The sequence below is a fragment of the Haliotis asinina genome, chromosome 13 (genome assembly GCF_037392515.1).
Source record: "Haliotis asinina isolate JCU_RB_2024 chromosome 13, JCU_Hal_asi_v2, whole genome shotgun sequence".
Classification (NCBI taxonomy): domain Eukaryota; kingdom Metazoa; phylum Mollusca; class Gastropoda; order Lepetellida; family Haliotidae; genus Haliotis; species Haliotis asinina.
The window spans coordinates 24,054,784-24,076,848 of NC_090292.1; the positions used below are offsets into that span (position 1 = coordinate 24,054,784).

Sequence of the window (22,065 nt, forward strand, 5' to 3'; positions counted from 1 at the left end):
ACCTCTAAAATTCAATCCATTTGCCACACCAAAAGCAATTTATGGACTTCTTGGGGATGTCCAAGCTGTTACAAAAAATAGATCTGGGTTTCTCCTCATTGTGTGTAAAACAGCGAAACAATCAGCTACCCTCATAGGTACAAAACAGCTTGCAAATACTGCAGTATCTGTTTCTCCCCATAAGTCTTTGAACAGCAGCAAAGGCATCTTGAGAGACAGAGACCGGTGGCTTGCCCACATGAGTGAAACAGAAATCGCCACTGAACTACAAAATCAAGGAGTCACTCATGTCAAACGATTCACTTTTAAGAAAAATGGAGAAACTTTCAATACAAATACTTATTTGATTTCTTTTTCACAACCGAAACATCCAAAGTATATCAAAGCTGGATATTGTAATATCGAGGTGGAGCAATATATTCCAAATCCACTTCGTTGTTACAACTGTCAAAAGTTTGGTCACGGTGCCCAATCTTGCAGGAATCGTGCAACATGCTACAGATGTGGTGAAGAAGATCATGAAGGTTCTGACTGTTTGTCTTCTCCAAAATGTGTTAATTGCCTGGGAGACCATATGTCTTCATCAAAGTCATGTGAAATCTGGAAACGTGAATATGAAATTATCAAAATCAAAACTCAAAAGAATGTCACCTATCATGAGGCAAAACGTTTAGTAAATGCAGCCTTGCCTCAGTCATCAAGTATAACATACTCTGCTGTCGTTGTTCGCCCTCATGCTAAATCTGTGCTGTCTGTTTCATGTCAGACAGATATCACCTGGGTTAAAGCTGACAAACAAACTTTAAGTACATCAGATTCTGCTGGTGCTAAGAATCATGCCACATCAGCTTGTCAGACCGAATCACAAACAATATCTCCTGCAGTGAAAAATCCTTGTCATAAAGTAGATTATAGACAAAAATCTGATCGAGTACTAAAGGGATCACGTGATCCTGTACAAGTCTATAACAAGTTTCAACTTTTAGAAGACATGGACGTCTCTCCTCATCCCCGTGCGCGAAACAGAAGCAGTTCACCTCGGAAGGGGAAAAGTCGGTCCCCAGTACTACCACCTGCTATCAAATGAACAATAATTCCTTAATCCAATGGAATTGCAGAGGACTTACGACCAATTTTAATGAAGTACAATTACTAGCACAGGATTATGGACCATCAGCATTTAGTTTTCAAGAAACGTACTTGAAACATACTGATAAGTTCGAACTGCGTTAATACCATACTTATCATTCTTTTTCACCCCCTGGTGACAAAGCCACGGGTGGATCTTCCATACTGGTGAGACATGGTACTATTCATAGCCCTGTTCTTCTTAAAACCAATCTTCAGGCTGTTACTGTTCGTCTTACTTTACATATAACTCTCACTCTTTGTTCCTTGTATATCTCCCCTTCTTCCATTCTCCATCAGAATGATCTTCAAGATTTGTATGACCAATTACCAAAACCCTGTATCATAATGGGTGATCTCAATGGACATAACCCATTATGGGGAAGTCCTGATACCAACAGTAAAGGGAAAGAGTTTATATTTGATAATAATTTATGTATATTTAATGATGGTTCTGACACGTATTTGCATCCTGCAACGGGAACATATTCGTCTTTAGACCTGTCACTCACTGATTCAAACGTTTATAATGAGTTTGAATGGTCAGTCCATAATGATCTTTGTGGTAATGACCATTTTCCTACAGTAATTACAGCAGTTAACCCTTCCGATGATCCGCCTGTGACAAGATGGAATTTTTCAAAGGCCAATTGGCCATTATTTCAGGCCACCTGCCTTATGGAACTTAAACCAAACCTTTTCATGGATGTCCCTGATCCAATTAAAATGTTCTCAGACAAACTAAAACATATAGCTGATGAAACTATTCCTAAGTCCTCTGTAAATCCGCACATCCGTAAACCATGAATGCAAACAGGCTAGGAAAAAGAGGAAGAAAGCAGAGAAATATTTTCGTCTTCATCCCACTGTTCATAACTTAAATAATGTAAACATCAGTGACGCTAAAGCTCGACGAACGTTTAAACACATAAAACGTCATACTTGGAAAAATTACGTTTCCAAAATGAATTCCCGTACTCCTATGTCAAGGGTATGGAATATGATCCAAAAAATTAAAGGCAAGGGTTCCAAATCCAGTAGTATTCAGCATCTCAAAAATGATAATAACATACTAACTGCAAAATCTGATATTGCAAACAAGTTGGGTGAAACTTTGGCTAAACATTCGTCCTCCTCAAATTATCATCCAAAAAAAGCCATAGTTGTTCCTATTCCAAAGCCTGGGAGGGATCATACAGATCCATCAAATTACCGACCTATTTCCTTAACTATTTGCAAAACCATGGAGCGAATGGTAAATAATAGCTTAGTTTGGTTTTTGGAAACCAACAATCTGATTAATGATATACAATGTGGTTTTCGTAAAAACCGAAGCACAATTGACCACTTTGTTCGGTTGGAATCATTTGTAAAAATTTCTTTCATTAGAAAACAACATGCAGTATCAATCTTTTTTGATCTCGAAAAAGCATATGATACTACTTGGAAGCATGGTATTTTGAAAGATTTATATTCTTTTGGGTTGAGAAGTCGCTTGCCTCAGTTTATATCCAATTTTTTAAATGACAGACAGTTTCAAGTACGTGTGGGATCAACCCTCTCAGACTATTTTCCTCACGATCAGGGTGTTCCACAAGGCAGTATTTTGTCTGTGACTTTATTTAGTATTAAAATCAATAGTCTTTCTAAGGTTTTCAGTGATTCAGTAGATGGATCACTATTTGTGGATGATTTTAATGTTTCTTGTAGAGGTAGAAATATGCATACAATAGAGAGGCAATTACAAATTTGTCTGAATAAAATTGAAAAATGGTCACTTGAAAACGGGTTTAAATTTTCTATAACAAAAACAAATTGTTTGCATTTCTGCAGAAAGTATAAACCGCATAAAGATCCAGAACTATTTTTAAATGGCACCCCCATCAAAGTTGTAAAGGAGGCCAAGTTCTTGGGTCTTATTTTCGACTCACATCTAACTTTTCTATCCCACATTAAATCCCTTAAAACTAAATGCCTAAAGGCACTTGATCTGTTAAAAGTTGTTTCCAATTCAAAGTGGAGACCAAATTACCCTACTCCACTTATACAGATCTCTCATCCGTTCGAAACTTGATTACGGCTCCATCGTTTATGGTGGAGCCTGTAAAAGCAACCTCAAACTACTTGATTCTATCCACCATCAAGGTCTAAGACTATGTCTTGGGTCATTTAGAACTTCTCCTATTGACAGTCTTTACGTCGAGGCCGATGAGCCATCTCTTACTCAACGGCGTATAAAACTCTCCTTACAGTATATAACAAAGCTATATTCTAATGAAGCCAATCCTGCATTTAACTGTGTTTTTAATCCTCTTTATGAGGATCTGTACAAAAAAAGTCTTCTCTTGTTCCGCCTCTGGGACTTAGAGTGAAACCTTTTCTGTCTGCTTGCGGCATTGAGCTAGCCAATATATCTCCTCCCCGTCTACTTCCATCTGGGAGTTTGTTAGACCCGAAGTTGACCTAACACTGACAAGTTTTAAATTCTAATGAATCTAACCCTGCCTATAACTGTGTGTTCAATCCCCTTTATGAGGATTTGTATAACAAAAAGTCTTCTCTTGTTCCACCCCTTGCGCACAGAATTAAACCATTTATATCTGCTGCCGGTATTGAGCAGGAAAGTATATCGCCTTCCCGTCTTCTTTCTTCTCCTCCTTGGCAGTTGGTTAGGCCACAAGTTGACCTAACATTAACTGCATTTAAAAAATCAGAAACAAATGAATTACAACATAAACAAGAATATAATCAGTTAAAAAGTAAGTATAATACATACAAATCTTTATTTACAGATGGGTCCAAGGATGGTGGCGCAGTGGCTTGTGCCACTGTCATTGGATCCAGAACAATATCTTCCAGATTACCAGATAATAGTTCTATTTTCACAGCAGAAGCAAACGCTATATTAACATCTGTTAAGTATATTGAAAGACATCCCCGACATAAACAGTATACTATCTATTCTGATTCTCTTTCTTGCCTCCAGGCAATTAAAAACATGCCATGTAAACATCCACTTTTAATAGAAATAATTGAATTGTATAATAATCTTGCTACTGGCCAATACGACATCGTATTCTGTTGGTTACCCAGCCATGTAGGCATTTCTGGGAATGTGATGGCCGATCTTGCTGCCAAGGCGGCACTCAACAAGTCTGTAACACCACTTCGTATTCCGTACTCAGATTTTAAACCTACTATTAGATCTTATATACGTGATCTGATGCAAAAGAAGTGGGACACCCAAGTGGGTATAAATAAAGTACATGCAATAAAACCCTACATTGGTTACACCTACTTCGGTTGACAGTCCAGATTTGAAGAGGTCATTATGCGGCGATGTCGTACTGGCCACACCAGATATACACATGAATACCTTTTGAAAGGTGAGGATCCTCCGTTCTGCATCCCTTGTGATGAAAGAATCAGTCAAGCATATCTTGCTTGACTGTGTTGAGTATTTCATCACAAGGGGTCAGTATTTTAATTCACAAACTATGAAGGATCTTTTTAACAGTGTTAGTTTTCATTTAATTATTGCATTTTTAAAGGAATTAAATTTGTTAACTGAACTGTAAATAGATAAATATTTTAAAATTGGAAGATTAAATTTGTAACTCAAATTGTTAGTGGCTGTACCCTCAAAGGGGGTTGAAGTACCGTCAAACAATTGTCCTCCTGAGAGGGTACGTAAATCCAGACTCATTCGAAGTAAATTCAGTTTTCCAGCCTTTTAGTCGTAGAATAAGTGTGTTTTTACTTTATGGCTAGATTTGTCTAAATTGCTAATAGCTGAAGGGATGATGTAAATCCAGCTAGGGTCCATGCAGGAAGCAAATGTACTGTAAGTCCCCATGGTCCTTAGTATGGTGATCTACCTTCAGTTGTTGGCAACCTATAGCTCATTTTTATATTGTACTCTCCTCTATAGATACATTGTTTTAGGTCTATTCATTAGTTTTATATTCTATTCTGTGATATTCTAGTCAGTTTTACTGTCCTTCGCTGACAGGGTTTTGCAATGTCCGTGCTATTAACTCATTTGTATTTTATTCGTTCTCGTCACGATATGGCTGCAATATTGCCGATGTGACGTTAAATATTAACTCACTCAGGCCAGTACGTCATCGTCCTTTGCTGGTTTCCTCTCAAATGTAATGATTACATAATGATCTTGCTACTGGCCAGTGTGACGTCGTCTTTCATTGGTTACCCAGCCAAGATGGCATTTCTGAAAACATGATGGCAGCACTCAACAAATGTAGATGTTATATCTGATACAGAAGAAGTGGGACACTGAAGTAGGTGTCAATACATTACATGCAATAAAACCCTGCACTGGTTACACCTACTTGGGTTGTCAGTCCAGATTTGAGAAGCTCATTGTGCGACGATGTCGCTTGGCCATACGCGATATAAACGCGAACACTTGTTAAAAGGTGATGATCCTCCGTTTTTATCCCTTGCAATGAGTTGAGCTGGGCTTAACGGCACATCTTTCAGTCCAGCCATATGGTGACGAGATCAATTTTGCATGAATTACCATTCAAAGTCCATGGTCCAAAAGTGCCCTATTTCAAAAACATACCCTTTCATTTCACTACCATTTAAAAACAGGAAATGACATAGCAATAAATACACAAGCAAGCATATGATACAGGTCAACTGTCCTCAGGTAATCTATGATACGCACTTACAGGGAAAACAGATCTTTCAGATTTCTCACATCTTAATGGGACTTACTTGCAACAGATAGGTTTACACAGTCAAGCAACATATGTGTGATGGTGAACACTTCATGGGAGATACATCCCCATCCGTTTTCAGCAGATAGTCCTTAGTAAATCGGCTGTGGCCAGTACGACATCGCCGCAAAAAACATTTCATCAAGTCTTGCCTGACAACCCAAGTAAGTATATCCAATTGTTCACTTCAGTCCATGAAGTGTATTTCTTCCTACCTGGGTGTGCAAACGTTTTTTGCTTAGGGTCCTGAGAATAAGTTATGACAGTGGGTTTGAAGTCAGTGTAGGGCATCAGCAGTGCAGAGAAGTACTTATCAAGAACTGCAGCATCGGTCTTCGTTTTAGCTGCAATGCTGACGTGACCTGGCAACCAGTAGAAAACGTCCAAGATGATAGGGTGACAGAGTAACATTCTGAAATGCTTGACGGCAAGATAATGAGTCTGTTAAAACGATATTATTTTTCGAATGGTTCTGGTGTTTCATATAGGGCAAAGCTGTGAATATAGCCTTGGCCTCGCAGTGAAGATGGAACTGTTGTCTGAGATTCTTCAGGAGACAGTGGATCCAATGACAAATTGGCAACCTGGCCATCATCGTTCGATCCATCTGCCAGAGCGTTGAAGATAAAAACCAGTAAGGTGCTATTGTGTTGAGATCAATTTTACCTGCTGATATGTGGGGTTGTGGTCGCTTCCACAAAGGTCATCATGGACCCACCATTCAGACTCGTTTAGAAGATTAGAATCAGTAAGTGATAGATCGAGAACAGAGTAAGTTCCAGAACCTTTCTCTTGTTGATTGTGTCAGTACTACGCCACTAGGGGCTTATGACCGTTGAAGTCGTCCATGATTATAAAGGGTTTTGTAAAAATATGTATGTTTTGAAGATCTGATAGGCAGTCAGTTGAGGATACAGGAAGATCGAGTGAACATAGTAAACGCTATGTTCAGAGTGATGCACACAGCTAAAGTTTGTAGGTTGGTGGAACAGGGCTGTGGGGGATGCCCTGCCTGAACAGGACAGAAGTCTGTAGCTTTAACACCGAAAGGGTAAAAGGAGTGGTAGGAACTGCACCAATGGATGTCGAACTTATTGGTTCTTTTCGTTTTGGCAGATTTCTTGGAAAATCTTGGATGAATAACTGCAGTTTATTAAAATTATTCTGAAGTCCTCTGCAGTTCTGTTCAATCATGTTTTGTGGATTCATGGTTCTTCCAATGGTGATCGAGGATTGGGATTTGGCAGTTGCTCTATCTGCCTTAGTTTCTGCAGTTTCTTTTCTTTCTTTTCCGTTTCATGCTTTGGACATTCGTGCGGGTGTTTGTGAATCAGAGGTTTTTATCGGCTGAGATAGGCTGAGAAAATGTGACCCATGCCAGATCGGTCTGGCAAGAGATACTTGCAGTAGTCATAGGCAGACGAGAAACGGCAGAAGAGTAGAAGATGGTTGGAGGAGTTGCAGTTAAACTGGCGACCGTCTTCTTAGCTTCGTGAAAGGAGACATTTTCTGTGTTTGACCTTTAAGATCTCTGATTCACTTTGCCACACTGTACAAGACTTGGAAGAGGCAATATGGTTACCGCTGCAGTGTGCACACTTTACTGTCCTAGTCATTGCCCTAATGCTTGTCACCACAGCGGGGCCCCCTGACAAGCCACCTCCTCGTGGTGGGTGTTGGGTAACGTTATTAGCTCGCCAACCTCCACGTTGACCCAGGGGCATATTTGGTCCATCAACACGTTTGTCGTGGGTAGCGGCCCTGCGTCGGTGGACGACGGGATCCTGGTGGTTGAGGGCTCTGGGAGCACCGCTTCCCCTTTGTTCAACACACCACTTAAGCCCTAACTCCACCTAGACGGTTGGTTGAATGGGCCCAGTTCAACCAATCGGCTGGTCATGGCAAGCCCTATGCCCAGAAGACGGTGGCTCATGGGTCAGTCTGCTAGATTCTTTATATTTTCTGCCGGAGTATATCACCTGGGTATCCTTGGTGCTTTGTAGCTGACCCGCTTGTGTTAAGCATTCTCCTTATGATACTCCACGGAGTATGGGGGGCTCGGATGAAGTACCATTCCTCACTAACTATGGCGTCCGGAACTCCTATTACAAAGAATAACTTGACACTGATCCAGATGGAAACGACAAAGGACTGCCCACGTTCTCTGGCCACGTTTTCTCGTGATTCAGAGAAAGGATGACACCACAATAAAGTTGAAACCTTTTGGAATACAGGCACCCATGAAGAGCCACCTCCTCGTGGTGGGTAATGGGTAACGCTAAGTGCTCTCCTCCCGTGTGGACCCGGGACAGAATGTGTCCACAGCACCCCATTGCTTGTCGTAAGAAAAGTTCTAAGTTAAAATCTTCCATCCATAACACTTCTGCGTTCTGGAAAGAGCTGAGAAGTCTGAATGCTACAAAGAGCCCACGTTGTCCACTAGACAAATCTTTACTGTATAATCATTTTAAAGGGTTGTTCACACCTAGAAATCTAGCTGACGATACCACTGAGAATGATGTTTTCTGTCCTGATGTGAATATTCCTTTAAATGATATTGATAGCTATATTCTTGAGTCCTCTATCACTGATGAGGAAATATGTTCATGTCTTTCCCATCTGAAAAATGGCAAGTCAGCGGGTAGTGATGGTGTAATTACTGAGCTGTTGAAATCATCTAAGCATGTTATTATGCCCTTTTTAAAGGTATTGTTTAATAAGATTTTTGATACAGGCGTTTGTCCCATGGCTTGGACGAAAGCAATAGTTATTCCTTTACATAAAAAGGGCGATCGCTAAAACCCAGATAATTACAGAGGGATTTCAATACTGTGCATGTTAAGTAAATTATATACGTCCATTTTAAATGTCCGCATCAGAACCTGGGCAAATATAAGGAGTAAAATTCCCGAAACACAAGCTGGTTTTAGACAAGGGTACTCTACGATTGATCATATTTTTACTTTACATGGTGTTATAGAAAAATGTCTAATTAAGAAAAGGAAAAAGTTATATGTTGCTTTTATTGATTTTAGAAAAGCCTTTGACTCAATTGACCGTCCTAAGTTATACAAGTGCTTATTCAAATCTGGTCTTCAGGGGAAAATGCTATCTGCTATCATGAGTATATATAGTTCAGTAACAGCTTGTGTTAGAGGTTATAATGGGTATACTGAATATTTTGATTGTCCAATTGGTTTAAAGCAAGGTTGTGTTCTTAGCCCCGTATTGTTTTCCTTTTTCATTAATGGATTATCAGATGACATATCTAGATATGGCAAATATGGAGTGCAGTTATTTCCCGACCTATTAGGAATAATGTTACTTATGTTTGCAGATGATGTTGTTCTTATATCTGATAAAATTACAGGCTTACAGAATCAACTTAATATACTGCACAATTACTCTGAATATTCAAGTCTAGAGGGAAATTTAGACAAGACAAATATAGTTGTTTTTAGAAGGGGAGGGCGCTTAGCAACGAATGAAAAGCCAGCCAATAACAACATTAAGTACTTATAAATATCTGGGAGTTGTATTTTCGTCAACATTCAAAATGAGAAATTGCATCACTGATTTAGCATTGAGGGGCAAGCGGGCCTTAATGGAAGTAATAAGTAATTTAAATGGAATTGGAATAATAGACCCCAGTGTGTACTTCAAAATTTTTGATGCCCAGATACAGCCGATATTACTGTACGGAGCAGAAATCTGGGGAATGCATAGATTTTATGAAATAGAAAAGGTCCATTTAATAGCCTGCAAACGTTTCTTGAATGTCAGCCCTCAAACACCTACTGCTATTGTATATGGCGAATGTGGAAGATATCCTCTCTATATAAACGCATTGTGTAAAACTTTGAAATATTGGGTAAAGGTTATTCATATGCATGAAGATAGAATCCCCTTGAAAGTGTACAAAATGCAAGTGTATTACGATAACTGTGGCTACAAGACATATGCTTCTTACATAAGAGAAATACTTTTTGCACATGGGTTTGGTTACGTCTGGATGTCCCAGACAGTTGGTGACGCAGCTTTATTTTTAAGTAGATTCAAGACTGTTGCAATCAATATATTTTTTCAATCATGGAACAGTACATTGAATAACAGTTCACGATACCATATGTACCGTGAGTTTAAAAGTCTGTTAACTCCAGAAAAATATTTATCATGTATATTGGACAAAAAGTTTCGAAATATTTTGACCAAATTCCGATGTGGATTATTAAGGCTAAAGTATAATGAAGGTAGATGGTTGAATGTCGAGGTTGCTGAACGTAGTTGCCCTCTGTGTAATCTAGGTGTAGAAGACGAGTACCATTTCATCTTTATATGTACTGAATATAACGCACTAGGATTAAAATACTTGCCATGTATATATCAGAAACAACCAAACTACTATAAATTTAAGTCTCTGTTATCAACGAACAATGAAACAACTTTAAGAAATTTATGTAAATATATCTATCATGCTTATAAAAGCAGGACAATCAAACTTCAATAATTTTTCTTCAAACCACAGGTTCGTACATTTTAACCATATATTTACATTTGTGTGTATATATGTTTATATCACAATGTTATATTTATAGTGACAAGAATCTGTTAATACAATCCACATGCACCATTGATATGTATACCCTGTAATAATTAACTTATATTTGTAACAATTGCGTGTATATTGTATATGGGCCAGTGGCCTACGTACGGAATAAAAAAAAATACTTGACTTGACTAAATTGGGCAACCTCTTTGCCGTGGGTTGCGTCCCATGTAGGACAGCATCCTGGTGGTTGAGAGCAGTTGGGCTTTTAACTGCATTCCATTTGCCCGAAACACCACTCCGGCCCTAACTTCACCAAACGGGTGGTTGAATGGGCCCGATTCAACCAATCGGCTGGTCATGCCAAGCCCTGTGCATGGACTATGTATGTAAATTTGATTTGGAATTGTTGTGAATTTTGCTCTTGGCACTACTGTTGATGTGTAACTTTTTTGATTGTGAAATATCCAAATTATGATGATGTGAACTTTGTCTAGAGTTTTGTGCCAGAAGGCAATGGCTCATGGGCCAATCTGGTAGACTAATTAGTTATAATTCTTCTACTGAAGTATATCATCCGGGCATCCTTGGTGCTGCAAGCTGGAGGCCCGCTTTCTTTAGCATTGTCCTTGTGATACACAGTGGTGGGTGGGCAGCTCGGATGATGAACCAAATTAGACTAACCACTGGTTATGACATAACCCCCAGATAAACAAAACGTCCACTTGAAATTGATCTTGTTGATACTGACCACTGACCGTCTATATCAATTGAGTATTGGCCACGTTTTCTTGAGACTCCGGACAAGACACCATTAAAAATGAACCCTTTCGCAGTATCTAAGGGTATTCAATGTATTGCTGGGGACGTAAAGAACATCAGACACTTACGTTCGGGTGCGCTGTTAATTGAATTGAAAAAGACAACAATCAACCAACCTTATGAACATCAAATCTTTCGTGGGCATTCCGGTCACGGTCTCTCCGCATAAAACCTTGAACACAAGCAAAGGTATCATGAGAGATGGGGATCGATTGTTTGATGATATGTCGGAACTTGATATAGGATCTGAAATGTAGCAACAAGGTATGCTCTATGTCAAGCGCTTTTCAACTCGGAGAAACAACGAAACCATCACGACAAATACGTATCTGTTTACTTTTTCATGTCCTAATGCTCCCAAATCAGTGAAGGCAGCCTATTGTAATATTCCAGTTGATACCTACATCCCCAACCCGCTCAAATCTTTCAAATGCCAGAAATATGGACACGGTGTAAATACCTGCACATTGTCTGTTGTGTGTGCTCACTGTGGTGAGAAGACACACACAACAGAAGATTGTGACAGTGATTATAAAAAATGCACCAATTGCTCAGGCGATCATTCTTCATTTTCTAAACAGTGTCCAATCTGGAAAGAGCAAATAGAGATCAATAAGATAAAATTCACTCAAAATATCTCTTTTCCTGAGGCCAAAAAACTGGTAAAGAGTTCTGATCTTCCAGAAAGTTATACTGCAGTCGCAAAAACATCATCGGGGGCTAGCTCTAAAACAACATCAACCACAGGCTGCCAAACTACCTTGACGTGGGTAAATTGCGATTCTCCACAGTTTTTGCACTCTGCTATATCATCACAGACAGAAGAATCACTTCCTTGTACCTCAAAGTCGTCTTCTGATCACACATCATCATCTCAGTCATACTCAAAGTCACAATTGACAGCTGTTAGTGACCAAATGGTGAAAAGTAAACAGAAGCCAAAGCATGATGCTTCAAAACAACAAAGTGGCAGAGCTCCTAATGGGTCACAAACTATAATACAATTGTTTAATAAATGCACGTCTCTTGAAGACATGGACGTTTCTGAAAACGTCCATTCTAGGGCACATAGCTTTTCGCCCTCCAAAAGAGTGCGGGGTATATCCCCAATAAATCCCCCAAGCGGTAGTTTATTCAAATAATATTGTGCAGTGGAACTACAGAGGGTTGAGGACTAATTTACATGAATTACAGCTATTAGTCCAAGACTTTACACCTTCAGCGTTATGTCTCCCAGAAACATATTTAAAACAAACAGATAAATTTGGAATTGTTTGCATTTTAAGCTTGGCTACCTTTGTTCTTAGAATATTATTTGACTTGATTTTTGATTACATGAACTTTGCCTAGAGTCTTATGCCCAGAAGGCGGTGGCTCATGGGCCAATCTGGTGGGACTTTTAATATTTTTAATATTTCTGCTGGAGTATATCATCTGAGTATCCTTGGTGCTGTAAGCTGGAGGCCTGCTTGCTTTAGCATTGTCCTTGTGATACACAGTGGCGGGTGGGGAGCTTGGATGACGAACCATTATACCAATAAACATGGATTACCAAACCCCTAACAAAAAAACAAAACGTCAACTGGAAAACGATGATCAACATCGACCCTCTATACAAATTGATCACTGGCCACGTTTTTTGATTATTGAGACCCTGGTGGTTGAGGGCAATCGGAGCAGGACCAGTGTTCCTATTGTTCAACACACCACTTCGGCCCTGTCGTCACCTAGACGGGTGGTTGAATGGGCCCGGTTCAACCAATCGGCTGGTCATGCCAAGCCCTGTACATCGATTTTATGCCAAGCCCTGTACATGGATTTTATGTCATTGCACAGAATTTGATTTGGAATTGTTTACATTTTAGTCTTGGCTCCCTTTGTTCATGGCACCTGTGGCGAGCCACCTCCTCGTGGTGGGTGCTGGGTAACGCCAAGAGCTCACCAACAGCCCTGCTGTGGACCCGGGGGGATATTTGGTCCACCAACCCGTTTGCCGTGGGTTGCGGCCCTGTGTCGGTGGAGGAGGGGATCCTGGTGGTTGAGGGCAATAGGTTCCTGGAACCGCGTTCCTCTTGCCCAACACACCACTTTGGCCCTGACTTCGCCTAGACGGGTGGTAGAATGGGCCCGGTTCTACCAATCAGCTGGTCATGCCAGGCCCTGTGCATAGTGATTTATTATTGCACAAATTTGATATATTATTTGGTCTTGGCTTTTTGAAATTACAATTATTCCTGATATTATATTGCCTAGAGTCCTGTGCCAGAAGGCGGTGGCTCATGGGCCAATCTGGTTATTCCTCTGGATTAACTGGAGTATACCATTCCTGTAACCCTTTGGTGTCAGTTTGCTGGAAGTCCGTATGACATCGCCCTTGTTGGCGCTCCAAGGCGGGCAGGGATTAGGTTTGCTGAACCAATATACATTTCAACATGGGTAAACACAATCCAAAAAAACCAAAACGTCAACTTTCAGAATCCGATTCTGATCTTGATTCTGATGAAGATGAAATCGTTACCATATTATTGTATTCTGAAAGGGATACTTGGCCACGCTTTCTTATGCTGGAAGCAAAGGGTGAGCGTGCCCTTTCTTCCTACTCACCATTACTTTTGGAAAAGGGTCTACAAGGTAAAGCTGGTGTCTTGAAAGATGTTACAAAATTACGCTCTGGAGGTCTTTTGGTTGAATGTGCGAGGAAATCACAAGCTGTTAATCTTATGACTTCAACCAAATTAGCAGACATTTCAATTACCTGTTCTGCACATAAAACCCTTAATTTCTCTAAGGGTCTTATCCATGATAGAGACCGAAGCCTTGCTGATGAATCTATTGAAGGAATCGTATCAGAGCTTACAAGTCAAGGTGTCATTGATGCCAAACGGTTCACTTATCGTAAAGATGACCGTGTGTACCCGTCAAATACATACCTTTTGACTTTTGACACGCCAGTACTGCCAAGTTCTATTAAGGTTGGATGTTTCTCTATGCCTGTGGATCTTTTTATTCCACGCCCTACACGTTGTTTCAATTGCCAGAAGTTTGGTCATGGGCAAAATTCTTGTAAGAATAAACTGACTTTTTTCAGATGTGGAGAATCTGATCATGATGGGAAGATGTGCACTAACACCATTAAGTGCTTACATTGCAAAGGCGATCACATGGCATCATCAAAAGACTGTCCCATTTGGAAATATGAGGCCAGTGTGCAGAAACTGAAATATGAGAAACGAATCAGTTACTCTGATGCCAGACAACAAACACGACTACTTATACATGAAAATGCTGAACCGAGATCTTATGCTTCAGCAGCCAAAAAAGTGTGTTCCGTGTCAAACTGATTTAACTTCGCCACGGGTAACATTGGACCATCCAACATCCCTTTCCGAAACAGTACTGATTCAAAAAGTAGCCTCAGATTCAAAACAGCCATCGTTAAAACCAACAGGAACAACATCATCTACACAAACATAATCCCATCAAATCAAAATGTCAAAGTGTGCCAAAGTAGATATTAAGAAAAAGCAGAGTCAGTCAGATAGATTGCCGAAGGCAGTAAAAGACACTTCACAATAAATACGGATTGCTTGAAGATATGGATACTGAAGTATCCACCCATGTGAGCCCTGGTGGCCATCCAAGTGGTCACTCACCGAAAAAGAAAGAGAGAGCAGTATCTCCTGTTACTGCTCCTTAGATATTTAAACCACAATGGGTTATTCACCTAATCTATTACAATGGAATTGCAGAGGACTTAAAAATAACTTAAATGAAGTACAGTTGTTGGTTCAAGACTTTAAACCGTCAGCACTATGTCTCCAAGAGACGTATCTCAAACATACCGATGCATTTGATTTAAGGCAGTATTGTTCTTATCATTCATTTTCTCCTCCTGGGGATAAAGCGACTGGAGGTTCAACTATATTAGTTAGACAGAATATCATTCATAGCGCTGTTCACCTGAATACAAATCTCCATGCCGTAGCTATTCGCCTCAGCTTGCACATTGCGGTCACTCTTTGTACATTCCACCCTCGTTTGCTCTTCGACAAACTGATCTTCAGAATCTATATGATCAGTTACCAAAGCCCTATATTATCATGGGCGATTTGAATGCGCACAACCCTCTGTGGGGAAGTACAAGTACAAGCAATAAAGGCAAGGTTATTGAGGATTTTATATGTGATAATAGCTTGTGTGTTTTTAATGACGAATCATACACCTATTTTCATCCTGGAACTGGAACCTATTCTATACTTGATCTGTCTCTTGCTGATTCGAATATTTACAACGAATTTGACTGGTCTGTTCATGACGACCTTTGTGGAAGTGACCACTTCCCAACTGTCCTAAAAGCTATCAAACCTGACGATGACCCACCTTTATCACGGTGGAATTTTAAGAAGGCCAATTGGTCTTTATATGAAGCATTGTGTATGGAAAAATTAATACCAGAAAATTGTATCTATATATCAGACCCGATAGAGTTGTTTTCTGCTCAGTTAAATGAAATTGCTGACCAGTCTGTTCCTAAGTCCTCTGCAGTTCCTCACATTCGTAAACCGTGGTTCAATAATGAATGTAAACAGGCAAGAAAGTGTAGAAGGAAAGCTGAAACGTATTTTCGCCGACACCCCACTGTACATAATCTAGATAAAGTAAAAATTTTAAATGCCAAAGCTAGACGGGCATTCAAACAACATTCAGTCGTGGAGAAATTACGCTAGTAAAATAAATTTACGCACGCCAATGACAAAGGTGTGGAACATGATCCAAAGAATAAAGGGCAAAGGTTCGAAATCACCTAAAGGATGGTAATAATTTATTAACTAACAAAACTGACATTGGAAATAGACTTGGTGAAACTCTCGCCAAGCATTCATCCTCTTCCAATTATGTCCCTGAGTTTCAAAAGTTTCAGAAACAACAGGAGAAGAAAGATTAAATTTTAACTCAGACAATGGTGATGATTATAATGAATTATTCTCAATACATGAGCTACATACCGCCCTTGAGCAAGCGCATGATACAGCAACAGGGGCTGATGATATCCACTATCAGCTCCTGAAGCATTTGCCCGAATTATGGACATCAGGGAATTTCCCACCTTCCTGGGGTAATGCCATTGTGGTCCCAATACCAAAGCCTGGCCGGGATCATACAGATCCGTCAAATTACAGACCAATATCTCTCACTAGCTGTGTCTGTAAAACCATGGAACGAATGGTGAATAATAGATTAGTTTGGCATCTTGAAACCAATAACCTTATCACAAATATTCAATGTGGTTTCCGGAAAAATCGTAGTACCATTGATTGTCTGGTACGCCTAGAATCCTTTGTTTAAAATGTTCTAGTAAATAAACAACACGCAGTATCGATTTTCTTTGATCTCGAGAAGGCTTACGATACCACCTGGAAGCATAGCATTTTGAAGGATTTACATGACTTCGGTTTAAGGGGTCGTTTACCTCTTTTCATATCACAGTTTTTAAAAGACAGGCAAGACGTTGGCCTGAATTTATAGCCAAGTATTTAAATAACAGACAATTCCAAGTCCGAGTGGGCTCAACCCTGTCTGATCATTATAATCAGGATCAGGGTGTCCCACAAGGCAGTATTTTGTCTGTAACACTTTTTAGTATCAAGACAAACAGTTTATCCAAGGTTTTAAATGATTCAATCGATGGATCACTTTTTGTGGATGATTTTAATATTTCTTGTCGAGGTAAAAATATGCATACTATTGAGAGACAATTGCAGTTGTGTTTAAACATAATAAATAAATGGTGTCGTGAAAACGGCTTTAAATTTTCTAAATAAAAAACTAATTGTATACGCTTTTGTAGAAAATATAAGCCGCATAAGGACCCAGAACTATTTTTAAATGGTTCTCCCATCAAAGTTGTAAATGAGGCCAAGTTCTTGGGTCTAATTTTCGATTCCCACTTAACGTTTTTGCCGCATATCAAATCACTAAAAACAAAATGCTTAAAGGCACTCGATTTACTAAAAGTGGTATCCAACTCAAAATGGGGAGGTGATCAAGCAACTCTCCTACATTTATAGCGATCACTTGTCCGTTCAACACTCGATTATGGCTCCATCGTATATGGTGGTGCTTGCAAAAGCTACCTGATACTTCTTGATTCTGCCCATCACCAAGGTCTAAGACTTTGTCTTGGGTCTTTTAGAACATCACCTGTTGACAGTCTCTACGTTGAGGCTGATGAACCATCGCTTGACCAGCGCCGTATAAAATTAGCTTTGCAGTACATTACTAAATTGAAATTGTACTCTAATGAATCTAACCCTGCATTTGATTGTGTCTTCAATCTCCTTTATGAAGATTTATACAACGAGAAATCTTCTCTGGTTCCACCTCTAGGACATAGAATTAAGCCATTTCTTTCTTCACCCGGCATTCAGCTGGAAAGCATAGCTCCCTCTCGTCTTCTTTCTTCTCCTTCTTGGCAGATGGTTAGGCCCCAAGTGGACCTAACATTAACTTCATTTAAAAAATCAGAAACTAATGAATTACAATATAAACAGGAATATAATCAAATGAAACATAAATATAGCAGTTATAAATCCTTATTTACAGATGGGTCCAAGGACGGTGGCGCAGTAGCTTGTGCCACTGTCATTGGATCCAGAACAATATCTTCTAGATTACCCGATAATAGTTCTATTTTTACAGCTGAAGCTAACGTCATATTAACAGCTCTTAAACATATTCAAAGACGCCATAAACATAAACAATATATAATCTATTCCGACTCTCTTTCTTGCCTTCAGGCGATTAAAAATCTTTCTTGTAAACATCCACTTTTAATTGAAATTATTGAATTGTATAATAATCTTGCAACTGGCCAGTACGACATCGTCTGTTGGTTACCCAGCCACGTTGGCATTTCTGGTAACGCAATGGCTGATCTTGCTGCTAAGGCAGCACTCAACAAATCTGTGACACCACTTCTTATTCCTTATTCTGACTACAGAGCTAGCATTAAAGCTTACACTCGTGATCTGATGCAGAAGAAGTGGGACACCCAAGTAGGTATACATAAACTACATGAAATAAAACCCTACATTGGTTATACATACTTGGGTTGTCAGTCCAGATTTGAAGAAGTCATTTTGCGACGTTGTCGTATTGGCCATACAAGATACACTCATGCATACCTTTTAAAAGGTGAGGATCCTCCGTTTTGTATCCTTTGTGATGAGAGAGTCACGGTCAAGCATATCCTGCTTGACTGTGTTGAATTCTCCATCATAAGGGATAAGTATTTTACTGTAAAAACTGTTAAGGGTCTTTTTAACACAGTCAGCGCTCATTTAATTATTGGTTTTTTAAAGGAAATTGATTTCTTAATTGAATTTTGATAAATATGTTCTGTATATAAATGTATTTTAATGATTGGTAGTTTAGGTTAGGAACTAGACTTGTTAGTGGCTGTACCCTCAAAGGGGGTTGAAGTATTGTAAAATTATTGTCCTCCTGAGAGGGTACGTAAGTCCACAAACATTCGATGTAAATTTAAATCTACCAGGTTTTTAATCGTAGTATTCTTGTTGTTTTAATTTTGGTTAGCATTTTGTATACTCGCCAGCGGTTGAAGGGATGGTGTAAATCCAACTAGAATCCATGCAGGTAGCAAAGGTACTGTAAGTCCCCATGGTCCCTAGTTTGGTGATCTACCTTCAGTTGTTGGCGATCTGTAGCCTGATTTTATAGTGTATTGTCCTAATGCTGATGTTGTTTTTAACTTTCCATGCTAGTTTTAATTCCATTTGTGATATTCTAGTTGTTTTACTGTCCTTCGTTGACAGGTTTTATAGCAGACATATAATTAATTTTGATATTAGATGTTCTCGTCACGATATGGCTGAGATATTGCCGATGTGACGTAAAATTTTAACTCACTCACTCACTCTGGGAACAGATTGGCTGACCTCGCTGCTAAAGCAGCACTCAACAAATCTGTGACACCACTTCTTATTCCTTACAGTGATTACAAAGCCACCATTAGATCTTATATCCGTGATCTGATGCAGAGGAAGTGGGACACTCAAGTGGGTATCAATAGATTACACGAGATAAAACCTTACATTGGTTATACCCACTTGGGTTGTCAGTCCACATTTGAAGAGGTCATACTCCGACGATGTCGTATTGGCCATACAAGATTTACCCATAACTACCTGTTAAAAGGTGAGGATCCTCCATTTTGTATCCCTTGTGATGAGAGAGTCACGGTCAAGCATATTCTGCTTGACTGTGTTGAATTCTCAATCACAAGGGATAGATATTTCAATGTCAGAACCATCAAGGATCTTTTTACCACTGTTGCCTCTCATTTAGTTATTTGTTTTTTAAGGGAAATTGATTTTTTGGTTGAATTTTGAGTACTATGTTCTGTAAATGGATGTATTTTAAATACTGGTAGCTTAGATTGGTAACTTGTATTGTTAGTGGCTGTACCCTCAAAGGGGGTTGAAGTAGTGTAAAATTATGGTCCTCCTGAGAGGATACGTGAATCCCAAAACATTGATAATAAATTTAATTCTACCATGTTTTTAATTGTAGCATTCTTGTCATTTTAAATTCGGCTAGCATTTCGTACACTCGCCAGCAGCTGAAGGGATGGTGTAAATCCAGCTAGGGTCCATGCAGGTAGCAAAGGTAATGTAAGTCCCCATAGTCCCCAGTATGGTGATCTACCTTCGGTTGTTCACGATCTATAGCTCGTGTTTTATCATGTAATGGACTTCTTTAATTACAATGTTTTAGCTTTTCATGCTGGTTTTATATTTATATCTGTGATGTTCTAGTGTTTTTACTGTCCTTTGTTGACAGGTTTTTTACGCTATACATATATTTCATTTCAGAATTAAATGTTCTCATCACGACATGGCTGAAACATTGCCGATGTGACGTTAAATTTTAACTCACTCACTCACTCACTCCCTTTGTTCTTAGAATATTATTTGACTTGATTTTTGATTACATGAACTTTGCCTAGAGTCTTATGCCCAGAAGGCGGTGGCTCGTGGGCCAATCTGGTGGAACTCTTAATATTTTTAATGTTTCTGCTGAAGTATATCATCCCAGTTTCCTTGGTGCTGTAAGCTGGAGGCCTGCCGTATCTTTGTCATTGCCGGTGAGGTAAAAGATATCAAACGCTTGCGATCAGGTTCACTGCTGATTGAATGTAGCAGAAAACAACAAGCTACCAACCTGTTATCAACTGATATGTTTGCCGGAATCGCGGTATTAGTTTCTGCCCACAGAACACTGAATACAAACAAAGGTATAGTTCGAGACCGTGAGCGTCTTCTAGCAGACATGACTGAGCTTGATATAATGTCCGAGATGAAAGATCAAGGAGTATCTTTCGTCAAACGTTTCACAACACGGAAAAGTAAGATGACTGTCCAGACCAACACATATCTGTTTTCATTTTCAGCTCCAACACCTCCAAAGTCAATCAAAGCAGGTTACTGCAATCTGAATGTTGACTTATATATTCCAAATCCTCTGCGCTGCTTTAAGTGTCAAAAGTACGGACATGGTGTTAATACTTGCACATTGTCTGTTACATGTGCTCACTGTGCTGAGAATACACATGTAACCGAAGATTGTGACAGTATTCACAAAAAATGTGCAAACTGTTCAGGAAACCATTCATCCTTCTCGAAAGAATGTCCCATTTGGAAAAGGCAAATGGAAATTAACAAAGTCAAAATTTCCAGGAACGTCAGTTTTGCTGAAGCAAGAAAGATTGTACAATGTACTGAGCACCCTGAAACTTACGCCTCTGTCACAAAAAAAAAAAAAAACATCTGAAACCTGATCAAAAGGAACAACTACGCCAGTACTAACTTCGTCAAGCTCATGTCAGACTGACCTGACATGGGTAAATTCAGATATTCCTCAGTCTATCTCTACTGATCTTCCACAGTCTATCTCAGAACAGTCTACTCAGACAGACACAGCTCAGTCCAAACAAAAGACCGCATCTCCTTCATCAAAGTCTTCTTCCGATCACAAATCATCATCATCACCGTCTCAGTCACACTGAAAGTCTCAATCGACAGCTGATAGTCAGCCACCTCTTAAAAGTAAACCGAAGCCTAAGCCTGATGCTTCAAAACAACAAAGTGGCAGAGCTCCTAAAGGGTCACAAAATAAAATTCAATTCTTTAATAAATATGTGTCTCTTGAAGACATGGACGTTTCTGAAAAAAAGCAGAACATTATAATTTAAATAAAATTTTAAATGCTAAAGTATGGCGTATTTCTAAACAGAACAAACGCCAATCTTGGAAAAAATATGTATTTAAAATAAATACTCGGACACGCATGTCCAAAGTATGGAACATGGTCAAAAAATCAAAGGTAAAGGTGCTAAATCAATTGTCCATCATCTTAAACATGGAGATCAATTACTTAGGGATAAATCAGATATCGCAAATAAACTGGGCAAAACCCTCGCTAAACACTCTTCCTCTTCAAATTATATACCTAAATTCCAGCAGTGTCAAAAACAACAAGAGAAGAAAACTATTAATTTCAATTCTGATAATGGGGAAGATTACAATGAAACTTTTTCTATTCATGAACTCCATGCTGCTCTTGATCAAGCTCATGATACTGCTACAGGAGCTGATAACATACATTATCAACTTCTGAAGCACTTGCCAGAATCCTGTTTAGAGACGCTCTTATCAATTTTTGATGATATTTGGACTTCCGGGAAATTTCCTTCTTCATGGCGTGATGCCATAGTAGTACCAATACCTAAACCTGGACGTGATC

General features: G+C 39.3%; 1 protein-coding gene across 1 annotated transcript; it reads left to right on the forward strand.

The window, feature by feature from the left end:
* Nucleotides 1–9,477: 9,477 nt before the first annotated feature.
* LOC137259448 (uncharacterized) lies at nt 9,478–10,380 on the forward strand. The gene has a single exon (XM_067797103.1). The coding sequence runs from the start codon at nt 9,478–9,480 to the stop codon at nt 10,378–10,380; it is 903 nt and encodes a 300-aa protein (XP_067653204.1).
* The last annotated feature ends 11,685 nt before the right edge of the window (nt 10,381–22,065 follow it).

Excerpts from the sequence above, each read along its gene's own strand:
- LOC137259448 (XM_067797103.1), top strand. The coding sequence starts at position 9,478 with ATGGAAGTAATAAGTAATTTAAATGGAATTGGAATAATAGACCCCAGT.